This window comes from Microcaecilia unicolor, chromosome 4 (genome assembly GCF_901765095.1).
Source record: "Microcaecilia unicolor chromosome 4, aMicUni1.1, whole genome shotgun sequence".
NCBI lineage: Eukaryota > Metazoa > Chordata > Amphibia > Gymnophiona > Siphonopidae > Microcaecilia > Microcaecilia unicolor.
This window is the reverse complement of record NC_044034.1, coordinates 255,462,528-255,486,850: the sequence shown is the minus strand read 5'-3', so window position 1 is coordinate 255,486,850 and position 24,323 is coordinate 255,462,528. Positions and strand designations below refer to the sequence as shown.

Below are 24,323 nucleotides of genomic sequence, written 5' to 3'. Positions count from 1 at the left end.
CTGCACGGTCCATCCAGTCTGCCCAACAAGATAAAATCATATGTGCTACTTTTTGTGTATACCTTACCTTGATTTGTATCTGTCATTTTCAAGGCGCAAACCGTAGAAGTCTGCCCAGCACTAGCCCCACCTCCCAACCACCAACCCTTCCTCCCCCCACCGGCTCAGCCACCCAATTTTGGCTAAGCTTCTGAGGATCCATTCCTTCTGCACAGGATTCCTTTATGTTTATCCCACGCATGTTTGAATTCCGTTACCGTTTTCATCTCCACCACCTCCCGTGGGAGGGCATTTCAAGTATCCACCACTCTCTCTGTGAAAAAATACTTCCTGACATTTTTCTTGAGTCTGTCCCCCTTCAATCTCATTTCATGTCCTCTCGTTCTACCGCCTTCCCATCTCCGGAAAAGGTTCGTTTGCGGATTAATGCCTTTCAAATATTTGAACGTCTGTATCATATCACCCCTGTTTTTCCTTTCCTCCAGGGTATACATGTTCAGGTCAGCAAGTCTCTCCTCATACGTCTTGTAATGCAAATCCCATACCATTCTCGTAGCTTTTCTTTGCACCGCTTCAATACTTTTTACATCCTTAGCAAGATACAGCCTCCAAAACTGAACACAATACTCCAGGTGGGGCCTCACCAACGACTTGTACAGGGGCATCAACACCTCCTTTCTTCTGCTGGTCACACCTCTCTCTATGCAGCCTAGCAACCTTCTAGCTGTGGCCACCGCCTTGTCACATTGTTTCGTCGCCTTCAGATCCTCAGATACTATCACTCCAAGATCCCTCTCCCCGTCCGTACATATCAGACTCTCACCACCTAACACATACGTCTCTCATGGATTTGTACTCCCTAAGTGCATCACTTTGCATTTCTTCACATTGAATTTTAATTGCCAAATCCAGTGGCGTTCCTAGGCTGGCTGACACCCGGGGCGGATCGCCGATGCGCCCCCCCCCCCCCCCGGGTGCAGCGCGGCCCCCCTGGCAAAATTACCACCCCCCCCCCAGGGTGCAGTGTGACCACCCCCCCGGGTGCATTTTTACCTGCTGGGGGGGTGCCGCGCGCCTGTTGACTCCGAGTCCGCTCGTTCCCTGCTGCTCCCTGTGCCCCGGAACAGGAAGTAACCTGTTCCGCGCAGAGGGAGCAGCAGGGAGGGAACGGGCGGACTCGGCCAACAGGCGCGCGGCACCCCCCCCAGCGGTGTGCACCCGGGGCAAACCGCCCCCCCCCCTTGGTACGCCACTGGCCAAACCTTAGACCATTCTTCTAGCTTCCGCAGATCCTTTTTCATGTTTTCCACTCCCTCCCGGGTGTCCACTCTGTTACAAATCTTAGTATCATCCGCAAATAGGCAAACTTTACCTTCTAACCCTTCGGCAATGTCACTCACAAATATATTGAACAGAATCGGCCCCAGCACCGATCCCTGAGGCACTCCACTACTCACCTTTCCCTCATCCGAGCGAACTCCATTCACCACCACCCTCTGGTGTCTGTCCGTCAGCCAGTTTCTAATCCAGTTCACCACTTTGGGTCCTATCTTCAGCCCATCCAGTTTATTTAAGAGCCTCCTGTGGGGGACCGTGTCAAAAGCTTTGCTAAAATCTAAGTAGGTTACGTCTATAGCACGTCGATGATTCAATCAAAGAATTCAATGAGATTCGTTTGGCATGATTTCCCTTTGGTAAAACCATGTTGTCTTGGATCTTGCAACTTATTGGCTTCCAGGAAATTCACTATCCTTTCCTTCAGCATCGCTTCCATTACTTTTCCAATAACCAAAGTGAGGCTTACCGGCCTGTAGTTTCCAGCTTCTTCCCTATTACCACTTTTGTGAAGAGGGACCACATCCCCCATTCTCCAATGCCTCGGAACCTCTCCCGTCTCCAAGGATTTATTAAACAAATCTCTTTATCTCACGTCACCTCCATCTGCTCGTCATAACAGAAACCTGGCTCTGCCCTGATGACTCTGCTTCAGTTGCAGCCCTCTGCCATGGCGGTTATCTTTTTTCACATACTCCTCACCATACTGGCCGCGGGGGCGGTGTTGGATTACTTCTCTCTCCCTCCTCCAGATATCAACCCCTTCTTCCACCTCAATCTCACTGTTTTTCCTCCTTTGAAGTCCACTCTATCTGCCTTTTCTCTCCTCTGCCTCTTCGAATAGCGGTCATTTATCGTCCCCCTGATAAGTCCTTTCATCCTTTCTCAGTGACTTGATGCCTGGCTTGCCTTCTTCCATGATCCTTCCACCCCCTTTCTCATCCTTGGTGACTTTAATATTCCTGCTAATGATCCTTCTAACTCTTATATTTCCAAGTTACTCGCTTTAACATCCTCCTTTAATCTCCAACTATGCTCCACCTCCCCCACTCATCAAAATGGTCACTGTTTTGATCTTATCTTCTCCTCCAACTGTTCACCCTCTAGTTTCCTTGCCTCTGATCTTCCCCTCTCTGATCACCATCTTATAAATTTCACACTTAAATCTCCTCCCTCCCAGTCCCGTCCTATCTTATCTAATTTATCTAGGAATCTTCATGTTATTGACCCTTCATATCTATCCTCCCATGTTTCAAACCTCCTCTCGACTGTGGCACCATCCACGTCTGTCAACGAGGCTGTTTCTTCTTACAACAATATTCTATCATCTGCCTTAGACACTCTTGCACATTTGATGACCTGCCCTAAAGACGTACAAAACCCCAACCTTGGCTGATTTCTAATATCCGCTACCTACGTTCCTGTACCCGCTCCGCCGAACGCCTCTGGTGGAAATCTCGGGCCCTTGCTGATTTCTTACACTTTAAGTTCATGCTGACCTCCTTCCAATCTGCTCTTTTACACGCCAAACAGGATTATTATATCCAACTGTCTAAGTCTCTTGGCTCTAACCCTCGACTTCTCTTCACCACATTGAACTCTCTCCTCAAGGTGCCCCCTCCCCCAACTCCCCCTTCATTATCTCCTCAGACCCTTGCTGAATTCTTTCACGACAAGGTTCAAAAGATAAACCTTACATTCTCTACCTCGTCACCTCCCCCTCCACTAGTCCGTTTCCCTCTCTCTCCTTCCCCTCATTCCCTTTCCTCCTTTCCTGAAGTTACTATTGAGGAAACTACACTTCTTCTTTCTTCCTCAAAATGTACCACCTGTTCCTCTGATCCCATTCCCACCCACCTTCTTAATGCCTTCTCTCCTGCTCTTATTCCTTTTATCTGACACATTCTCAACCTCTCACTTTCCACTGCGACTGTCCCTGCTGCCTTTAAACATGCTGTGGTCAAACCTCTCCTTAAGAAGCCTTCACTCAACCCTACTAGTCCCTCTAATTACCGACCCATCTCCCTCCTTCTCTTTCTCTCCAAATTTGTTGAGCGTGCTGTTCACCGCCGCTGCCTTGATTTTCTCTCCTCACATGCTATTCTTGACCCACTACAATCTGGTTTTCGCCCTCTCCACTCAACCAAAACTACGATTACTAAAGTCTCCAATGACCTATTACTGGCTAAATCCAGAGGTCAATATTCCATCCTCATTCTTCTTGATCTTTCCGCTGCTTTTGACACTGTCGATCACAGCATACTTCTCGATACCCTGTCCTCACTTGGATTCCAGGGCTCTGTCCTTTCCTGGTTCTCTTCCTACCTCTCCCTCCACACCTTTAGTGTTCACTCTGGTGGATCCTCTTCTACTTCTATCCCTCTGCCTGTCAGCATACCTCAGGGTTCTGTTCTTGATCCCCTCCTATCTACACTTCTTCCCTTGGTTCATTAATCTCATCCCATGGCTTTTCCTACCATCTCTATGCTGATGACTCCCAAATCTACCTTTCTACCCCTGATATCTCACCTTGCATCCAAACCAAAGTTTCAACATGCTTGTCTGACATTGCTGTCTGGATGTCTCAATGCCACCTGAAATTAAATATAACCAAAACCGAGCTTCTCATTTCCCCCCCCAAACCCACCTCCCACCTCCCCACTCCCTCCCCCCCCCCCCCCCCCCCCCATTTTCTATTTCTGTTGATGGCTCTCTCATTCTCCCTGTCTCCTCAGCTCGAAACCTTGGGGTTATTGTGCAGACATCAATTATTTGTTATATATATATATTTTTTTTTTGTTACATTTGTACCCCGCGCTTTCCCACTCATGGCAGGCTCAATGCGGCTTACATGGGGCAATGGAGGGTTAAGTGACTTGCCCAGAGTCTCAAGGAGCTGCCTGTGCCTGAAGTGGGAATCAAACTCAGTTCCTCAGTTCCCCAGGACCAAAGTCCACCACCCTAACCACTCGGCCACTCCTCCACTCTTTGACTCTTCTCTCTCCTTCTCTGCTCATATCCAGCAGATCACCAAGACCTGTCATTTCTTTCTTTACAACATCCGTAAAATCTGCCCCTTTCTTTCTGAGCACTCTACCAAAACCCTCATCCACACCCTTGTCACCTCTTGTTTGGACTACTGCACTCTGCTTCTTGCTGGCCTCCCACTTAGTCACCTCTCCCCTCTCCAGTCGGTTCAAAACTCTGCTGCCCGTCTCGTCTTCCGCCAGGGTCGCTTTACTCATACTACCCCTCTCCTCAAGTCGCTTCACTGGCTCCCTATCCGTTTTCGCATCCTGTTCAAACTTCTTCTACTAACCTACAAATGTACTCACTCTGCTGCTCCCCAGTATCTCTCCACACTCGTCCTTCCCTACACCCCTTCCCGTGCACTCCGTTCCCTGGATAAATCCTTCTTATCTGTTCCCTTCTCCACTACTGCCAACTCCAGACTTCGCTCCTTCTGTCTTGCTGCGCCCTATGCCTGGAATAGACTTCCTGAGCCCCTACGTCTTGCCCCATCCTTGACCATCTTTAAATCTAGATTGAAAGCCCACCTCTTTAACATTGCTTTTGACTTGTAACCACTTGTATCCACTCTCCTCCTCTCCTCTTTCCTCTACACATTAATTGATTTGTTTGCTTTATTTTTTGTCTACTAGATTGTAAGCTGCTTGAGCAGGGACTGTCTTTCTTCTACGTTTGTGCAGCGCTGCATACGCTTTGTAGCGCTATAAAAATGCTAAATAGTAGTAGTAGTAGTGGTGGTACTTCCAGTTTAGCGAGCGGTAAGCCCGCATTGGGCTTACTGCCGCTTAGTAAAAGACCCCCTAACTATTCAAATAGCAGACAAATAAAAATGCTTTCAATTTTTTCCTGAGTCTCAGATAATTTGTTCCTAACCTCACCCCATTCCATATTCTAGCTGACTGATAAGAGAATGATAGGTCATGTACCTGTTTATATTTTACCTGTGATACTGATGGGGAAATTAAGCATAAGCTGACTTTCAGCACGAAGAACCTTCCTTGAAAAAGGAAGTGATAAAAAAACATAAATGGAGCAGAAGCTAAACCATGAGTGATGTTAAAGATCATCACAAAAAGTTTAAACAATGCCCTTGCCTCTATGGGGAGCCAATGCAACTGCCTAAGCAAAGGAGTTGCATGATCCCATTTCGCAACCTGACAAATCAACCTGGCCGATGTATTCTGAACAAAACAGCAAAAGTAGAGGCTGACAAATGTACAAACCAATAGGGAGATAATATCAAAAAACGTCTTTTCAGAATATTCATATCAAGGGTCCTTGATATGAATATTCTGAATAAACTTGGTTTGTACATTTGTCAGCCTCTACTTTTGTTTTGATTCTCCGTGGAGGCTATTCTTGTTCTCTTGGATTTGCTCTTCACCCGATGTATTCTGAAGACTTCTACACAGTAATTTAGAGCAATCTACATAAAGAGCCCTGTTTACTAAGCCGCGTTGTAGGCGCACTGTCATTTTTAGCGCGCACTAATGCTAGAGACACCATAGGAATATATGGGTGTCTCTAGCGTTAGAATGTGCTAAATTTTAGTGCACACAAAAAAACACTAGTGCACCTTATTAAACAGAGCTCAAAGTAAATTACAATAATCAAGTTGACTTATTGCTAAGGCCTGAACAATCAACCTAAGCTGAAAAATACTTTTGTATCCTTCTTAATTGTCTCAATTTCCAGAAAAAATGTTTTCCTTATAGAGTTAACCTGAGATTCAAATGATAGTAGTGGGTCAAGTAACACCCCCCCCCCCCCCCCCCAAGTACCTTTAAACCCAATTCATTCTTCAAATCAATATTTCTCAGAGATAAAACGTTATTGTTAAGTGGTGGAGTTAATGTACCACATTTAGCACAGTTCCCCCTCCCCTGCCCGATCCAATTCTCTGGTCTCCCAGGGAAAGAAATTGATCAGATTGGTACAACAAGATCTACCTCTTAGTAAAACCATACTGTTGTGGGTCCTGTAATCCACTTGGTTCCAAAAACTCCGTTACCCTCTATTCTTTTCATTTTTCTATAGAGGTTTACAGTGCCGCGGTGATGGCTGCAGGATACTGTAAAGAAGTTTGAAAGTATTTCACAGAGATAAGAGCCTGTTCTAACATGCTGGCTATGGATCATTGAGGCAGTTTTTGAACAAAATAAAGAGACAGTGTTGAGTCCCACATCAGATAAGGAAATAATATTTTATTTGCAAATTTAAAAATTAGAAAAGTATAGATTTTTGTCTGAAAAAGAGGATGGCCATTTACTGAAATATGCTCAAGAATGAACTAAACCTGAGGACTGATTTATGCAGTGTGTATGTTCTGCTACGATTTCTGTGGTTTCCACATTTTTTATATATTTAAGAGTATCCTTCCATAGATTTTTCTTTTATAGTGGATGCTTTTGTATGGTGTTTTATTTTGTTTCATTTTTTTCTTGTGAAAGATATATTCTAAGCTTATCAAGGACAAAGTAATGGCTAGGGTCCACCTGCACCAATTTGAAAGATTTTACCAGTGGAACAAGAGCGAATAGGGATTAGTCAACTGAAACAGAGCTTTGGAGTATGCATAGGGGTAGAGGGTGGTAAGGGAATCTGGGGGGAGGGGTTAGCAGCCAATTATTTTAAGGGGATAGGGTTTTTGAGGGAGTGGGCATTTTTACACTGGACTATTTTTGGACAGTTTTTCAGGCTGGGTTGGAAGGGTACCCCTTACCCCTCCTCCACCCCTTAGTAACCAGGGATGTCACCACCTAGCAAGGGGTTTTGACAGAGACCATATGGCCCCTTTAAAACCTCCCAATTCACAAAAGGGATTTGGGGGCACATGAAAAAAGATAATTATTTTTCATTGTATATTTTTATGAAAATAATTATTTTTCATTGTATATTTTTATGAAAATATATTTTTTATGAAAATAGACTTGTGAAAACTTTTTATGTACCCAGTTTTACTGAACGTAACATTAATGAAATGCAACATTTAGGGCCTCCTTTACTATGCTGCACTAGCGATTCCTGGCACAGCAAATGAGAGGAAGCCCATTCAGTTCCTATAGGCTTCCTCCCATGAGAGGAAGCCCATCCAGTTCCTATAGGCTTCCTCCCATGAGAGGAAGCCTATTCAATTCCTATAGGCTTCCTCCCATGAGAAGAAGCCCATTCAATTCCTATAGGCTTCGTCCCATTCGTCATGGGGGAATTGCTAGTGTGTCTTTGTAAACGAAGCCCTTCACTTATTAATATTAAATTTAAATATAATTTCACAGAGTCATTTATGTAAAAATTTTTACTATATGACGGGCAAATTTTGTAAATTTCTTTATAGCAAAAACCCTGTGGGCCAGATTCTATATATGGTGCCTAAAAATCCACACAGTTAAGATTTCCACCTAAGCGTATTCTATAAGCAGTGCCTAGATTTAGGCATGGTATATAGAATACTCTTAGGCAGAAATCCTAGCACCTAAAACTACGTGTATCCACTAAGGCCAATGAAAATGTGGCCTAAATCCTTGTACATAGATTTACATGCACTGGGCCATATACTGTAAATATTGGAATGCCCATGAAATGCCCATTTCCCTGCCCATAGCCTAGCGCCTTTTGAACTGCGCACGTTAAAATTTAGGCTCAGTTCATTACAGAATACGCTAAGCAAGCTGTGCATGTAAATTCTAGTTATTGCCAATTAATGCTCATTATTTCTTAAGTGCTGTTATGAACTCTGATTAGCTTATTAAGTCAATTAAGTTACATGCATTGATACAGAATATGCCTAGATTTCGGCACAGCTCTCCAGGCGCACTATATAGAATCCGAGGGTATATATGTAAAATGTGCAATAGGCTAAAAAATTGGCATTTTCACATGTTTTGTATATTTCATAGATGCTTTATACATATATACATATACATATATACCCTTCTCCTCTACATCAGTCTCAATGGTTTTTCTCAGGTTTTGTTCCTATGAAAAAACACTTTGATGAATCAGGCCCTATATCTCCACTTACCAAGTTTCACTTCCATTGTACCACTTCTTGGGCTCTCAATCATGGGAAGTATTGTCACAGTATTTGCTAAAAACAAAATATAAAAGAAAAAAAATCAAATTATAAGGATATAGAAAACTAATATCAGGTCAATTGACTTCTTACATATCTAAGGAATCCACATGCTAATTCTTAAAGAGACACAGGCGTGAAACGTTCAGTTGCCTCATATTGTGAATCCTAGCTCAAAAGGTTTCTGCAGGTTTTTTCTAAAAGGAAAATCTACCACATACCGATAGAACTTCATATGATTATTTTGGCAAGCCTGTGATGGATTTTGCCATCTACTGTGTATTTCACAATGGTCTAGGTTGGATTTTACCACAGCCAGGGTATTTGTTTTAAAGCAGAGGTTTTGTGACAAAGATCTTAATAAAAATCTGTGGAACTAACTCAGTCAGAAATCTGATTTATTTTCACAGTAAACAAATCTATGAATGTGTATCTCAGAATGCATCTCTATCAACAAAATCCTTTTTTTGTTGTTGCTTTCAGTTTGCTTTTGCAATACAACCAGGTATTCCATTAATTTGAGACCCATAGACCAGTGGGTTCATAAGACTTCAAGAGGGTCCACAGGACAGAGAAAAGAAAAGGTCTATTTATGCTGCTATAATTCATGTGAATAGAATACAGAGGCTTCTGAGGTAGAGGTAGCAAAATCAGTAGCCACAGGGAATGGAAGAAGTAACAACTGTGGGGGTGGGATTAAAGATGGCTTCGTAGGCCAGAAGCAGTAGCTGCTATGAGGGTGTGATCTGAGTTGCTAGCTCAGATCGGATGCAGAAGTGCATGTGTAGTTAGAGCCAGTAGTAGCTGTGATGGGGATGTGGCCAAAGGCAGCTGTGAAGACCAAAAGCAAGAGCACTTGGAGCAGCATCAGTCTGCAGATCCTGAGAACAATAGTGCAATATGAAGAGTTCATGAGAGGAAGTCACTAGTTGGAGTGAAAGATGTAGACTGATTGGCTAGAGGGAGAGCGACTGCTGGGACTGATGGGAACAGGCTATGGGAGGGAGAGAGCAAGACAGACAAACTGGAAGGGACTGGCTAGAGGGGAAGAGAAGGAGACTGGTTTGTGGGAGCAAGAGAGAGAGACTGGGGTGGGGAGAGAGTAGGAGAAAGAAAGAGATTAGTGGAGAAAGGAAGGGGAAAGGAGATAGAAGGCTAGCGGGGACAGGCTTGGTGTTAAAAGGAGGGCTCTGGAAAGACTGGTGGGGATGAACTAGAGTTTCTTGAACCTTCTAGATTTTAATAAGGGATCCATGGAAACTAAAAGGTTAAGAAACTCTGCCCTAGACCATTGGGTTCATAGCTATTATTCTTTGGTTTTTTGCAAAATCATTTGAGTGACCCTTTCTATGTATTTTATAAGTTGTCCGATGATCTTAGCTGTAACCCTTATAACAAATCTTCATTGGAGCACTAACCATCTTAACAGGTTAGTTAAGGAAACAAACCTCCTCAGCTCATGGAGATAGGGACTTCAACCAACATGATTCTAATTACCTTGGATCTCCTGCAAGTCTCAATGCTGCATATTTCAATATAAAAACCCACACAGATCCACTTCACTGCAGATAATATGAGAATACTCAACCACAAATAAGTGAAGGAAAAATCAACACTCACAATTCTTCATCAAAAATAAAGGAGGAAAAAGATCTCATAATAATGTGGCAATTAATATCATGAAGACACACCACTCATTCTGCAGCTCCACTTGCCCACAGTAAGACAAGTAATCATAGTTAAAAAAAAAAAACCCTCCTATAAAATACAGTAATGTTTTGAAACAATTCCCGTCCTTATTCATTGAAAACTTAACATTCAAGTGCTGTCAATAAAGCACATGATATAATAGTACTGTGACTTATCTGAGCAGTGCTGCATTTGTGTGATCAGTGGCTCACGGCTTTATGTTTTTCTGCTGGGGTGTAGCCACTGATCACACAAACGCAACACTACTCAGCTAAATTACAGTATTATTATGGCATGTGCTTTATTGACAGCACTTGGATGTTGTTTTCAATGACTAAGAACCAGAATGGAGGAGTGGCCGAGTGGTTAGAGCACCAGTCCTACAATCCCGAGGTGGTTAGTTCAAATCCCATTGCTGCTCCTTGTGATCTTGAGCAAGTCACTTAACCCTCCATTGCCTCAGGTACAAACTTAGATTGTGAGCCCTCCTGGGACAGAAAAATATCCAGAGTACCTGAATGTAACTCATCTTGACCTACCACTGAAAAAGGTGTGAGCAAAATCTAAATAAATAGCATGTGCTTTATTGACAGCACTTGGATATTACATTTTCAATGAATAGTGCTTTTTTATAAGGACGGGAATTTTTTCAAAACATTACTGTATTTTATAGGAGGTTTTTTTAATCTATGATTACTTGTTTTACTGTGGGCAAGTGGTGCTGCGGAATGAGCACTGTGTCTTTATGATATTAGTTGCCGCAGTATTATGAGATCTTTTTCCTCCATTATTTTTGATGTAGAATTGTGAGTGTTGATTTTTTTTCATTCACTTATTTGCGGTTGCATATTTCAATATAACTTAGAAATGTGTTGTGATGATATAATATTAGGAAAGATCTTTTACTGTTTCAGAATTTTTGATGGAACTACATTTTTGTGATGACCCCTTGGAAATAAAGAAACTTGTTTGGAATCACAACTATGTTTATAATTTAAGTTATATTGAGGTCCTTTTACTAAGGTGCACTGAAAAATGGCTTGTAGTAGTGTAGGCACGGGTTTTGGGCGCGCGTCGACCCATTTTTCAGTGAGCCTGTAAAAAAGAACTTTTTTAATACTTTGCCAAAAATGGACATATGGCAAAATCAAAATTGCCACGCATCCATTTTGGGTCTGTGACCTTACCGCCAGCCATTGACTTACCATTAAAGACTCACATGGTAACTGGGCAGTAATGACTTACGTGCACCAAATGCAACTTGGAGCGCATTTGATACCCATGTCCGAAAATTATTTTTCGGACATGTGTATCAGATGCACGCCAAAAATGAAATTAATGCAAGAGCCACATGGTAGACAGGCAGTAGCTCCATTTTGGCATACGTTGGGCACACGTATACATTTACACGGCTTAGTAAAAGGGCCCCCTAGAATGTAAACCGCACTGAACCCTGGGTTAGCGGTATATAAGAATTGGTTTGATTTGATTCTTGCAATATGGGACCTGCCATCCTCAGTCGTTAAAAGACAGCCTACCAGTTTCTCAAATTTTAGATATCAGAGACTGGGTTCAACTGATGATGATTTTAAAACGCAAAGTGGTGTATTGAAACAAATTATATAATAGGGGATATCTGTATACAGTCAAAAATCGAAAAACAAAAAGGCACACAACTGCTTACAGAACAGTAGATATAAAACAACAAAGCAGAGTGGAATCAATGCATTTATTGGAACAATACCCAACGTGGCCACGTTTCGCCCTCAGGCTGCGTCAGGGGTACAAACTATCAGAAGTGTATATAAATATGTCATACACACTTGTAGTGAGATAAAAACAATTGTTCCAGAAATCTAGTTCCACTTCTCTGCTACTCCCAACTTAACTGGATCCACTGGACAGTCAAGTCTGTGGAGGACCCCGCTTTTACTTACAGATGTAGGACAAGAAATGAAGAAGAAAGGCGGAAAGTAAAGAAATAAATGGAAAGGAAGCCCTGGAAATGGAGTTAAGAGGATAGATAGCAGCAGAATCGGATACTGGGCCAGCATGATCAGAAAAACAAAGTCACCAGACAACAAAGGTAGAACAGATCATTTTATTTTCATTATAGTGTTTGGAATATGTCCACTTTGAGAATCAGGTGCTCAACATTAAAAGTTTATATTTATTTACTTATTTATGGCATTTTATCCCACATTAAACATGAATTAAGATGTTTTGTGGCTCTACATGAGAATTGTGATGATATGATCCCTTGTTTCATATTGTTGGTATATTCGTGTATTAGGTTCTGCCCAGTGTAATATTTATGGTATAGTAAGGTTCTGAGTGTGTTTTTGCACAAAGTTATGCATAGTGTTTTGCAGCTGAGCGATTGTGGTTAGTATATGCTTTGAGCAACCACTTTATTCTTTGACATATGATACATATCTAATATCTAAATTAAATAAAAGGTATTAATTGTGACTTTTATTTTTATTTATTTATTTTTTCTGTGTGTTATCAGACAATTATGGGTTTAAGCTCCACCCCTGGCCCACCCCTAACCCCGCCCCTTTAGCCTCCCCAAACAGTTGGGCCACCAACCGCCTATGGTACCAGTAACTGATTTTTTGAAAGTTGGATGCCAACATACTGGATTTCCTATGTGTACTTAACCAGGTTAAATCAAATCTGATCATGTTATGATCGCTGTTCTCAAGTGACCTCAGTACCAATACCTCTTGCACCAGGTTATGAGGTCCATTAAGGTCTAGATCTAAACTTGCTCCCCCTTTTGTTGGTTCCTTGACCAGCTGTTCCATAAAGCGGTCCTTGATTTCATCTAAGAACTTCACCTCCCTAGTATACCCTGATTTTACATTAATCCAATCAGTATTGGGGTAATTGAAATAATCCATTATTATTGTATTAACCAATCTGTTAGTGTCCCTAATTTCTGCTAACATTTCTACATTTGTCTGTTCATTCTGGCCAGGCAGATGGTAGTATACTCCTATCACTATCCTTTCTCCTTTTACACATGGAATTTCTATCCATAAGGATTCCAAGGTATATTTTGTGTCCTGGGGATTTTTAGTCCATTTGATTCAAGGCCCTCTTTAACATAAAACTACCCCATCGATCAATTTGATCCACCCTATTACTGTGATATAATTGTACTCTTGTATGACAGTGTCTCATTGGTTATCTTCCTTCCACTTGGTCTCAGAGATACCCATTATATCTATCTTTTCATTTAGTGTTATATATTCTAACTCTCCCATCTTGTTTTTAGGCTTCTAGCATTTGCATGCAGACACTAGTCCTGGGCAAGGAGAATCAAGATTACCAACTAGATTCAGATTCGCCTGACGGGGTCGAACCAGTCCTGGGCTTACCCCATTGCATGCCTGGACTTGTGGTTCTGATTTCCCTATTGGATTCCCTAAGAAAAGCAAGGCAACAAGTCCCTGCATGCATTGAGGTAAGCCTAGGGCTGGGTCAACCCTGCCAGATGAATCAGAATCTAGTTGGTAATCCTAATTCTCCTTGTAATATGGGGAATACATGTCAGTACTCTGGACCCACCTAAACTATGCTCCATCTACATTCCAACCAGGTCCCTTAAAGTCTCTGCATGGTGTGAATCTCCATGGGCAAATAACAGATTTCTAATATCATTATTTACATGTGTACACGCTGCTATTTACAAGTGGGGATGCTTCTAAAATAACCCCTTATTGTCTGATGGTGCCAAGGCTGAGCGAGTTCATTTTGCCTATTCAGCCGCTATCCATATAAATAAGCAATAACCACATAGACAGCAGCTGCATATCATGCTAAACTGTAGCCAAAATGCCAAGTTCCCAGTTCCAGCCTGGAGACTTTTGGCCAATCCTGGTTTTGAATGTCCATCCCAAAGAAGTTTGGGATTTGTTGTACCTGATCCTGTCCATTGAAATCAGTGCTGTAGGTTTCATAATGCACCGGATGGGATGGTCAGAAATCCAGAACTGTTCCAAAATCTCCAGCCTAAAATTAGATAACTTAGCATCTCTATAGTTATAGTTTATTTGGGTTTGTTATAGCACCGTTAGCTAACGAGCAGATCACATCAGTGTACAATTCTAAAAACCAAGAGAAAGCGGAAAAGAACTTCAAAAATGGATAGGACAGTGATCAAAGATCCCAATCATTCAGCCTTACATGAAAGAAGCGGAAGAGGGGAAATTGCAGGAACTTTGCAAAAAATACGGTAGCGCCTTATGTGAGAATGCTCGCTGAAAGAGCCGTGTTTTGAGTATTGCTTTGAATCTTTTAAATGACAGTTCTGCACAAATTGAAAGGGGCATAGAGTTCCAAAGGAAAGATTCAGCAAAGAAGAAAGCCCGATGTTGGGTCGATTCTAGTTGAGCAGAGCAGGGATTAGGTAAGTAGGTAAAATCAGTGGTGATATAGCTGCTGCAGGTCAGTGGTCTACATGCAGGGCTTTTTTTTGTGCTAGTACATGCTGGTACAGCATACCAGAAACTTTTTTTTTTACCTTCCCCACTCATCCCTCACCTCTCTCCCACAGCCACAGCTGCTTTTCCCAATGAGCAGCAGGAGTGGGCAAAGCAAGGAGTAGCAGGTGCAGGGCTGCAATGCTAGGACATGCGCTGTTGGCTCTGCCCATCCCCTGCCCCAGAACAGGAAGTTGAAGTCATATGGACAGGGGATGGGCAGAGCTGGCAATGCACATCTGAGCAGCACTGCGGTCCCGTGCTTTTTGCTCCTTAATTTGTTTGCCACTGCTATTCATTGGGAGAAGCAGCAGTGGCCGCAGGAGAAATGCTAGCCTGGATGGGAAAGAGGGGGCAAAGGGAGAGAGATGGTGGATGGGGAGAGAAAAGGCAAGGGAAGAAGCTGGATGAGAGAGGGGAAAATGCTGGATGGGGAGAGAGGAGAAGGGGAGAAATACTGGATATACATTCACTCCCTGATGCATACATCACCTGATCAACCACGACTGATAAGAACACTGAAACTTGTGTTTGGATGTCACTTCCATACCTGGGTTGTATATTGCAGGTTATATTTACTTTTGCCTTGTTTGATTAATTGTTGAGTAAAGCTGTTTTTTTTTTTTGTTTTGTCTCAAGTGGCAGCTTACATAAAACTTCCTGAAAAAATGGAACTCGGCAATTGTTCCTCAGCCACCGACAAGTATGCAACAGATTAGATAATGCATTGTCATGAAAACTTAGCATGGACAAGGGGAATGAACAAACTTCTAAAGATGAATTTCACTGAATATCAGCTAATTTTTTACTGTTTTTAATTTAAGGATTTGTTATTATCCTGCAGTTATTATGTCTGTGCATGGTGCAATAAGAAATTAAGGGCCCTGTTTACTAAGCTGTGCTATAGGCACACTAACATTTTAGCGTGCACTAAAAATTAGTGTGTACTAATGCTACAGACACCCATAGGAATATATGGGTGTCTCTAGTGTTAGTACACGCTAAAAAGTTAGCGCGCCTACAGCTCGGCTTAGTAAACAGGGCCCTAAAGAACAGTAAGTAGCATGGTATATACTAGATAGAGCACATGGCATACAGAAGGTTCATGCAAATATGGAAGACCAGCTAAACTATTCACCACATATCAAGCTGAATTCAATTCTTACCTCTAATTTTAAGTTGTTTAGTTCGAGTTACATTGTACTTTGTTCCATTGTGCACATAGGTAAATTTACAAGTATAATTCCCCTCATCATTTTTATTGGCTTCTTTGATGATGAGAACTTTTGAAATATTTGAGTATTTTGTTCCTTGAAGTGGTATGCAGTCCTAGAAACGAAAGGCCAAATTTAATGAAGAGTGGCACATAAAACGTTATGGGCCTGTTAAGAAAGATATGCTCATAAATTGGCCTCCTTGAAAATCTACTAGGGCTGAGTGCCCAAATGTATGCTCAAAATTTCACTAAACTCCTAAATTTAGGAGCATAAAAAGAGGGTGGGCAATATGGAAGATTTAGGGTGCAAACAAAAGTTAGCAACATAGCATTGATTTTCAGTTACTAGGCCTATGAATCTAGGAAAATGAATGGCAAGCCTAAATTTATCTTAACTTTTAAGCTCCTAAATTAAGGTGAATTTTCAGCTGAAAGAGGGGCTTTTTTGATATGATGTCTAAGTCTGAATTTGGACGTTTACAAAAACGTCCAAAATCTGAACAGGAAAGAAGGTCATTTTCAACAAAAAATACTGTTTGGAAAAACGTTTTGTGATTTGGATGTTTTATTTTTTGGTCCATTTTCAAACAAAAAAACATCCAAATGCAAAACATACAAAATCCACAAGAAAATCCACAATAGAGTGAGACCATCCACATGTTCTAAGTGTGGTAAAAGCTTTGGTTGTAATGTAAATCTCAAAGTGCATCAGAGAGTCCACACAAGAGAGAAACCATTTGCATGTATAGAGTGTGGTAAAAGCTTTGGTAAGAAGGTAAACCTCACAATGCACCAGAGAATACACACACGAGTAAAATCATTTACATGTTCTGAGTGTGGTAAAAGCTTTGGTTGGAAAGAAAGCCTCACATGGCATCAGAGAATCCACACAGGGATGAAATCATTTACATACACTGAGGAGGTAAAAGCTTCAGTTGCATTGAGACAGATAATTAGGGAATGTACACTCTTGCTATGAAGTAAGGAAAAATAGCACTCTGGTATTTAGATATATATAATGGCAGTATAAATCACATAATCAATTATGCTGCATTACAAAAATTTTTATTATTTATTATCATTTACTGCATACAAAACATACTAGTTTAACATCTTCCTGTTTTCCCATGTGCAGTCATATGCACTCATATCCCTTTCTATGCATACCTTAAAATACTAATACAACAGACTCATTAATACAAATTCAAACTGCCTGTTCGAAATGCCTGTGAACCCCAACAAAATACTGATTGCAAAGTCCATGTAGCTTTAAATGCTGCACTCAGCCAAAAGGTTGTGCTCAGTTCTCTTTAAATGCTGCACTCAACCAAAAGGTTGTGCTCAGTTCTCTTTAAATGCTGCACTCAGCCAAAAGGTTGTGCTCAGTTCTCTTTGTCTCCTTGTTTCCGTAGTTAATCACTGTGCATTTCTAGCCACTCCTCCTCAGTTCCAGAGATTTCAAACAGGACTCCAATCAATCCCTTTGAGTCTTTCATTTATATACGTGCCACCTTCTCTTCCACTCATACAATGTATCCCAGACTCTTCCAGTCATACAGTCTGCCCCAGACTCTACACCATGTGTGTTTCGCTATATCAGCATCATCAGGAGTCGGGTCCTACATAAAACAAATGCATATGATAGTGCTCCTAACATCCTCCTAACTTCCATACAATATCTGTTACTTTGCATTATCATTTTACTCACAATTTACTCTTTAACATCTCTCATGGCTGCAGGACGGATGCAAGGTGGAAGATGAATACCCACCGTCCTGCAGCCATGAGAGATGTTAAAGAGTAAATTGTGAGTAAAATGATAATGCAAAGTAACAGATATTGTATGGAAGTTAGGAGGATGTTAGGAGCACTATCATATGCATTTGTTTTATGTAGGACCGGAGTATAACATCTGAGGCTGACATAGAGACTGGCAAGTAATATTTTTAATCACATTTTTGAGGGTGGGAGGGGGTTAGTGTCCACTGGGGGAGTAAGGGGAGGTAATCCCTGATTCCATCCAGTGGACATCTGGTCATTTGGGGCACCCTTTTGCACAGAGTGGAGGAGTAGCCTAGTGTTTACTGCAGCGGACTTTGATCCTGGGGAAGTGGGTTCAATTCCCACTACACCTGTTGGTTATAAAAACACGTCTAGCTCAAAAAACTAATTTTTCTTTTGTTCCATTATGGCTGAAAAACATGCCCAAGTTCCTCCCTAAACACGCCACTGGCACTCCCCCTTGAGATTTGGGCGCACTTCTGATGGACTTCAGAGAAAAACGTCTAAAAATAAGTTTTCGAAAATGCTGATTTTGGTCAGTATTCTCAATGGGGAAGGGTAGTTAGTGGGGTTCCCCAGGGCTTTGTGCTGGGACAGCTGCTTTTTAACATATTTATAAATGACCTAGTGATGGGAGTAACTAGTGAGGTAATTAAATTTGCTGATGACACAAAGTTATTCAAAGTCGTTAAATCGCGGGAGGATTGTGAAAAATTACAAGAGGACCTTACGAGACTGGGAGACTGGGCATCTAAATGGCAGATGACGTTTAATGTGAGCAAGTACAATGTGATGCATGTGGGAAAGAGGAACCCGAATTACAGCTACGTCAAGCAAGGTTCCATGTTAGGAGTTACAGACCAGGAAAGGGATCTAAGTGTCGTCGTTGATATGTTGAAACCTTCTGCTCAGTGTGCTGCTGCGGCTAAGAAAGCAAATAGAATGTTAGGAATTATTAGGAAAGGAATGGAAAACAAAAATGCCTTTGTATTTCTCCATGGTGCGACTGCACCTCAAATATTATGTTCAATTCTGGTTGCCGCGTCTCAAAAAAGATATAGTGAAATTAGAAAAGGTGCAGAGAAGGGCATTGAAAATGATAGCAGGGATGGGATGACTTCCCTATGAGGAAAGGCTAAAGCAGCTAGGGCTCCTCAGCTTGGAGAAAAGGCGGCTGAGAGGCAATATGATAAAGGTCTATAAAATAATGAGTGGAGTTGAACGGGTAGATGTGAAGCATCTGTTTACGTTTTCCAAAAATACTAGGACTAGGGGGCATGCGATGAAGCTACAATGTAGTAAATTTAAAACAAATCAGAGAACATTTTTCTTCACTCAATGTGTAATTAAACTCTGGAATTCATTGCCAGAGAATGTGGTAAAGGAAAAGTCCATAGACCATTACTAAATGGACTTGGAGAAAAGCCACTATTTCTGGGATAAGAAGTATAAAATGTTTTGTACTTTTTTGGGATCTTGCTGGGTATTTGTGACCTGGATTGGCCACTGTTGGAAACAGGATGCTGGGCTTGATGGACCTTTGGTCTTTCCCAGTATGGCAATACTTATGTACTTATGATTAGGACGCTTTTGTGAAAAAAATGTCCAAATGCAGACTTATGCCACTTTTTGGATGTTTTTCTCTTTTGAAAATGAGCCTAATAGTCTTCTAAGTTTGGCTGAAAATAGGGCATAAATGTGGGAGTTCAGCTTGTTCTGAATTGCAGTCCCTATATTTTTAAAGTAGCATTTCTTGTTGTTTTGATTACCTTGTACCATGTAAAATTGCTTGGTTTTTCATAGTAATCTGTCATTGGACAAACAATTTTTGCAGCTCCTGTTGTTTAAGTGGTCCAAATGCTGGCTTAGGTGGGAAACAGTTTCCCTGTTCATATCGATATACTGTGGGAGTTCAGCTTGTTCTGAATTGCAGTCCCTATATTTTTAAAGTAGCATTTCTTGTTGTTTTGATTACCTTGTACCATGTAAAATTGCTTGGTTTTTCATAGTAATCTGTCATTGGACAAACAATTTTTGCAGCTCCTGTTGTTTGAGTAAGTGGTCCAAATGCTGGCTTAGGTGGGAAACAGTTTCCCTGTTCATATCGATATACTGTCAAATTTACATGACAGCAGAAGGAAGAGGCCTCTGAATCTCTCCTAGGAAAAATACAAAAATACAGCATCCATTAAGCATCACAGTGGTATATAGACCTTTTCATGAAAGAACTGTAACCCTAAACTGGGTGTGATAAGCATAGCACAAATGTTAATGCACCCACATTTATTTATTTGTTTAAAAAAGTATACTCTACCTACACCTAGGTGGAGCAGAGGAAAAAACACTCATAAAATCTATATAAAACACATACAAAAGCATACATAACAGTATGCTGCTGCAATTCTAGAATCTGTATTGCCTAATCCATCTCAAGGAGAAGGCAAAGCAATTAAAAATAACTGTGTCTTCAAGTACTTCTTAAACTGCTTCAAATTCCCACAAAGATACAAATGCCAGGACAAATTATTCCACATCAGTGGACATGACACAGCCAGCCTAGTCGCTGCATATTGCACAGTACAAAGTGCTGAGATATCCAGTTTATTAGCCCTTTCTGACCTCAGGGTGTACCCCAGATGATAAACTTAACATTTGTGATAAATATCAGGGAGCCATGGCTTATAGTATCTGATCAATGAGTGAACACTTTAAAATTCACCCTACAGGCTACAGGCCGCCAATGTAATTGTCTCAAGAGAGGGCTCACAAGCATAAACTTGGCTGCTGCATTCTGTACAAGCTGTAACACCTGACATCTTGCAGTTGAAAGGCATAAGTACAGTGCATTACAATAATCCAATTTTGTTAACACCAAACACTGCACAATCCTGGAATCATAAAGAGAAACCATTGGTTTCAATCTATACAACATATGCAGCTGAAAAAAGATCCACTTGCTCCTGCATAGATAAACTTTCAACTTACATCACTCCCAATTTTTTAACTCGTCCACCGTCCTCTCATTGAAATCACAGAGATGGCAACAGGGATATCCACTGGTAAATGCATATCTTCCTGTTTGCCCACCAGCAAAAACTTCTGTCTTCTGAAGATTCAATACCAATTTATTTTTATCCATCCGTGCACACACATTATCCAAACAATGTTTCAATTTCTCAGCCAGCTACCCCCCCCCCCCCCCCCCCCACACACAACAGGAAAAAAAATGTAGGTCATCCATATAAAACCTGTATGAAACCCCTGGCTCTTGAAAAATCTGCCCCAAGGGTGCAATATAGATGTTAAAAAACAGCACAGAGAGTACAGTGCCCTGAAGTACCTCCACATTAATAGCATTCATTAGGTATACCACATTACATGGTCTTACCTGCATTGCCTGCCCACTCAGATAGGACACAAATCGCTCATATAAGTCCCATGCAATCCTATGTCATATAATCTTCCTAATGATATCCCAATATCAATCAAGTCAAATGTTGAAGAAATGTTCAACATCACATAACAATATTAATTATTTCCTACATTCCATATCTCATCTCATCTACCATCAGCACCAACAGGGTTTCCACACTGTCCGTCTTCCTAAACCCATAATAGAAAGGGTCCAGGCATTGCCGATCAAATAATCACTAAGCTGCTCCAACACAATCTTTTCAACAATCTTTGCTACTACAGGCACACCAAAATCAGCCTAAAGTTCCTAATAACTTTTGGATCCACTTCTTCAATAATGGTTTAACCATAGCTAACTTTAAGACATCCGGAACCACACCCTCACTCAATGACCTATTTATAATTATTTGTATAAATGGCACAACTCCTCAGACAATGATCTAACAGACACAGAGGAACAAGGGTCTTGCACTGCTCTCACTGGAAGCAAACCATAAACTACTGTGGCAGCCTCCAACTTTGTTATCAAACAAAATTCCTGCAACATGATTCCCACATCTATCTCCTCACAGCACGCATTTCCCCTAGATGCCTTCCTCAATCTCTGTCATATTCCATCCATTTTTGCCACTAAATAATCTCCAAAAGCCTGTGGGGTCAATACTACCACATTGCATCCCATAGTCAAATACTTCACTGTCTGAAACAATTCTTGGGGCCTATTCAAAACTTGCCTTATTTTGGTCTGATAATACTCATTTGAACCTGCTCACAAACTCCCAACATTCTGCCAATTTTATCTTATACATCTCACAATCATCACTATCCTTTATTTTTCTCCACATTCTTTCAGACTTTCTCAACTCTTCGTGCAATTTTATCATTGGTCCTCTTGTCCAAGAACACGGCAAATAGTCCCCAGAACTACCAACAAGGAAACTAGGTGCAACCACATCCAGTGCATCCGTCAGAGAAACATTCCACTTGTCCATTGCTTCATCTATTGTCAAATCATCATCAAAACGTTTTTATTGATGCCTGTGCTCAAATTCTATAGTATTAGTGCCACAGTAGCAATACAAATGATATGCAGGTAAGGACAGAGAGAGGTGACTTAAGGTAAAGATGACATCAGTGGCACAGTACTGGTGCTCAACATAGCACTTTTACCTATACCTCTAGAAGAGTAGATAGCTAAGTTTTAAAGTCAATTGGGTACTTTACCATGAAAAATTAAGATGCCGACATTAATGTATGTGTTGTTTAATAAATTTACTCCTTCTGGACATTGGCACATGAGCCATAGATTTACCACCTTCAGTCTACATAAGCTCACTCAAACAGCAGACTTTCCCTAGAGCATAACACTGCATAAAGAAGGCTGGTTGGTGCTGGAGGAGGATGGTGAGATGTACATAGCAACTGGAGAATGACTACGACAACGTCTAGCAAATGGCCATATTTGAAACAAAAAGATAAGACATTTCTCTGGTTCAAAAATCGCTATATTCGCCACTTGAATTTTGGGCGTTATCAGCAGAAATGTCAAAAGTTGCCTTTAGATGAAAATGCCCCCTGACACTGGCTATATATTTTTGGAAAATACAAGAAGTAACTTGTGTGTTCAGCCAACCCAGATTAGTCATTCTCCAGCTGCGTTTCAAACCATCATGCCCATAGTTGATGGAATGTCACAGCCAGTGGTGTGCTGGTAAATTTTTAACAACAGGCTCTCTCCCTGGTCCACCTCCCCCCGTCCACCTCTGCCCCCCCCCCAAAAAAAAATTGCAGAGCTGGCTATAGCCGGGGGGGGGGGGGGGGCAATGCATTACTCTCTCCAGGAAAAAAAAATAAATGATCCCAGGTTTGAATCTAATTCATGTTTAATGTGGGATAAAATGCCATAAAATAAGTAAATAAATATAAACTTTTAATGTTGAGCACCTGATTCTCAAAGTAAACATATTCCAAACACTATAATGAAAATAAAATGATTTTTTTTCTACCTTTGTTGTCTGGTGACTGTTTTTCTGATCATGCTGGCCCAGTATCCGATTCTGCTGCTATCTGTCCTCTTAACTCCATTTCCAGGGCTTCCTTTCCATTTATTTCTTTCCTCCTTTCTTCTTCATTTCTGGTCCTCAGCTTCTGCCTATTTTCTTCATCCATGTGCAGTTTTTCTCCTCTCTTCCTTTTCCCCCATCTCATCTCCTTCCTCACTCTTCTCATCCCTCCATCCATGTCCAGCATTTCTTTTCTCTCCTCTCCTCTGCCCTGCATGCACCCATACCCAGCGACCCTCCTCTGCCCTGCCCTGCATGCACCCAGATGTCCAGCAGTGACCCTTCTCACCCCTGCATGCACCCATGTCCAGCAGTGACCCTCCTTTCCCCTGCCCTGCATGCACCCATGTCCAGCAGTGACCCTCCTCTCCCCTACCCTGCATGCACCCATACCCAGCGACCCTCTCCATCCACCCATGCCCAGCAGCGACTCCCTTTTCCCCTCTGCCACCCCCTCCCGAATTGTTTCACGAATTCTTCTCCTCCCTCCCTCTCTCCCTCCCGATCCGGTCCCTCACCGCCCGCTTGTTTTTTGAATTCTTCGGGGCAGGCAGTCTTGCCTGTCCGCTTCCAGTGCTGACTGTCCTCCCTTGCCGATTCGCGCTTCAAAATGACCGCCGAGACTTCAGTCGAAGTCTCACGAGGCCGCCTCTGGTAGTCTCGGTGGCCATTTTTAAAGCGCGAATCGGCAAGGGAGGACAGTCAGCGCTGGAACGAAGCGGGCAGGCAAGACTGCCTGCCCCGAAGAATTAAAAAAACAAGTGGGTGGTGAGGCGGATCTGGAGGGAGGGAGGAGGGAGGGAGGAGAGCCAGAGCCGGCTCGCTATTTTCAACAACCGGCTCGCAAGCCGGAAGAAAATTTAACAACCGGCTCTTGCGAGCTGGTGCGAGCCGGCTCCAGCACACCACTGGTCACAGCCCACCTTTATCAAATGTTTACACCAGCCCTTTTTGCTGTCCTAAGTTGCCCACTGGCATGAATATAACCAGTATCTGGATAGTGCCAGTGCCTACTTCTATTCCTGGATATTCAGTGCCAGTGTCTGGATATTGGCTGACATTGAATATTCAGCTCCATTTTTAAAGGCTGTTGTACTGTGGTATGCAAGTTTGATATGTTACATTTCTCTCTGCTTCAAATAATGTCATGCTGAGCACTCCCAGAGCCTCTGGCCCAATATTCAGATCACAGTGGTAAGTGGCTGGCAAGCCGCTTCCAGTTGCGGGCTGAA

General features: G+C 41.9%; 1 protein-coding gene across 1 annotated transcript in view; it reads right to left on the bottom strand.

Annotated features, from left to right (window-relative positions):
• Positions 1-24,323, bottom strand: part of IL1RL1 (interleukin 1 receptor like 1) — a 53,904-nt gene that overhangs the window by 16,563 nt on the left and 13,018 nt on the right. The window contains exons 4-6 of the mRNA XM_030202478.1: positions 19,569-19,773; positions 15,783-15,945; positions 8,387-8,452 (exon numbers count right to left, since the gene is read on the bottom strand). Of these exons, the coding sequence (XP_030058338.1) occupies positions 8,387-8,452; positions 15,783-15,945; positions 19,569-19,773 (434 nt within the window). The remainder of the gene's footprint in view (positions 1-8,386; positions 8,453-15,782; positions 15,946-19,568; positions 19,774-24,323) is intronic.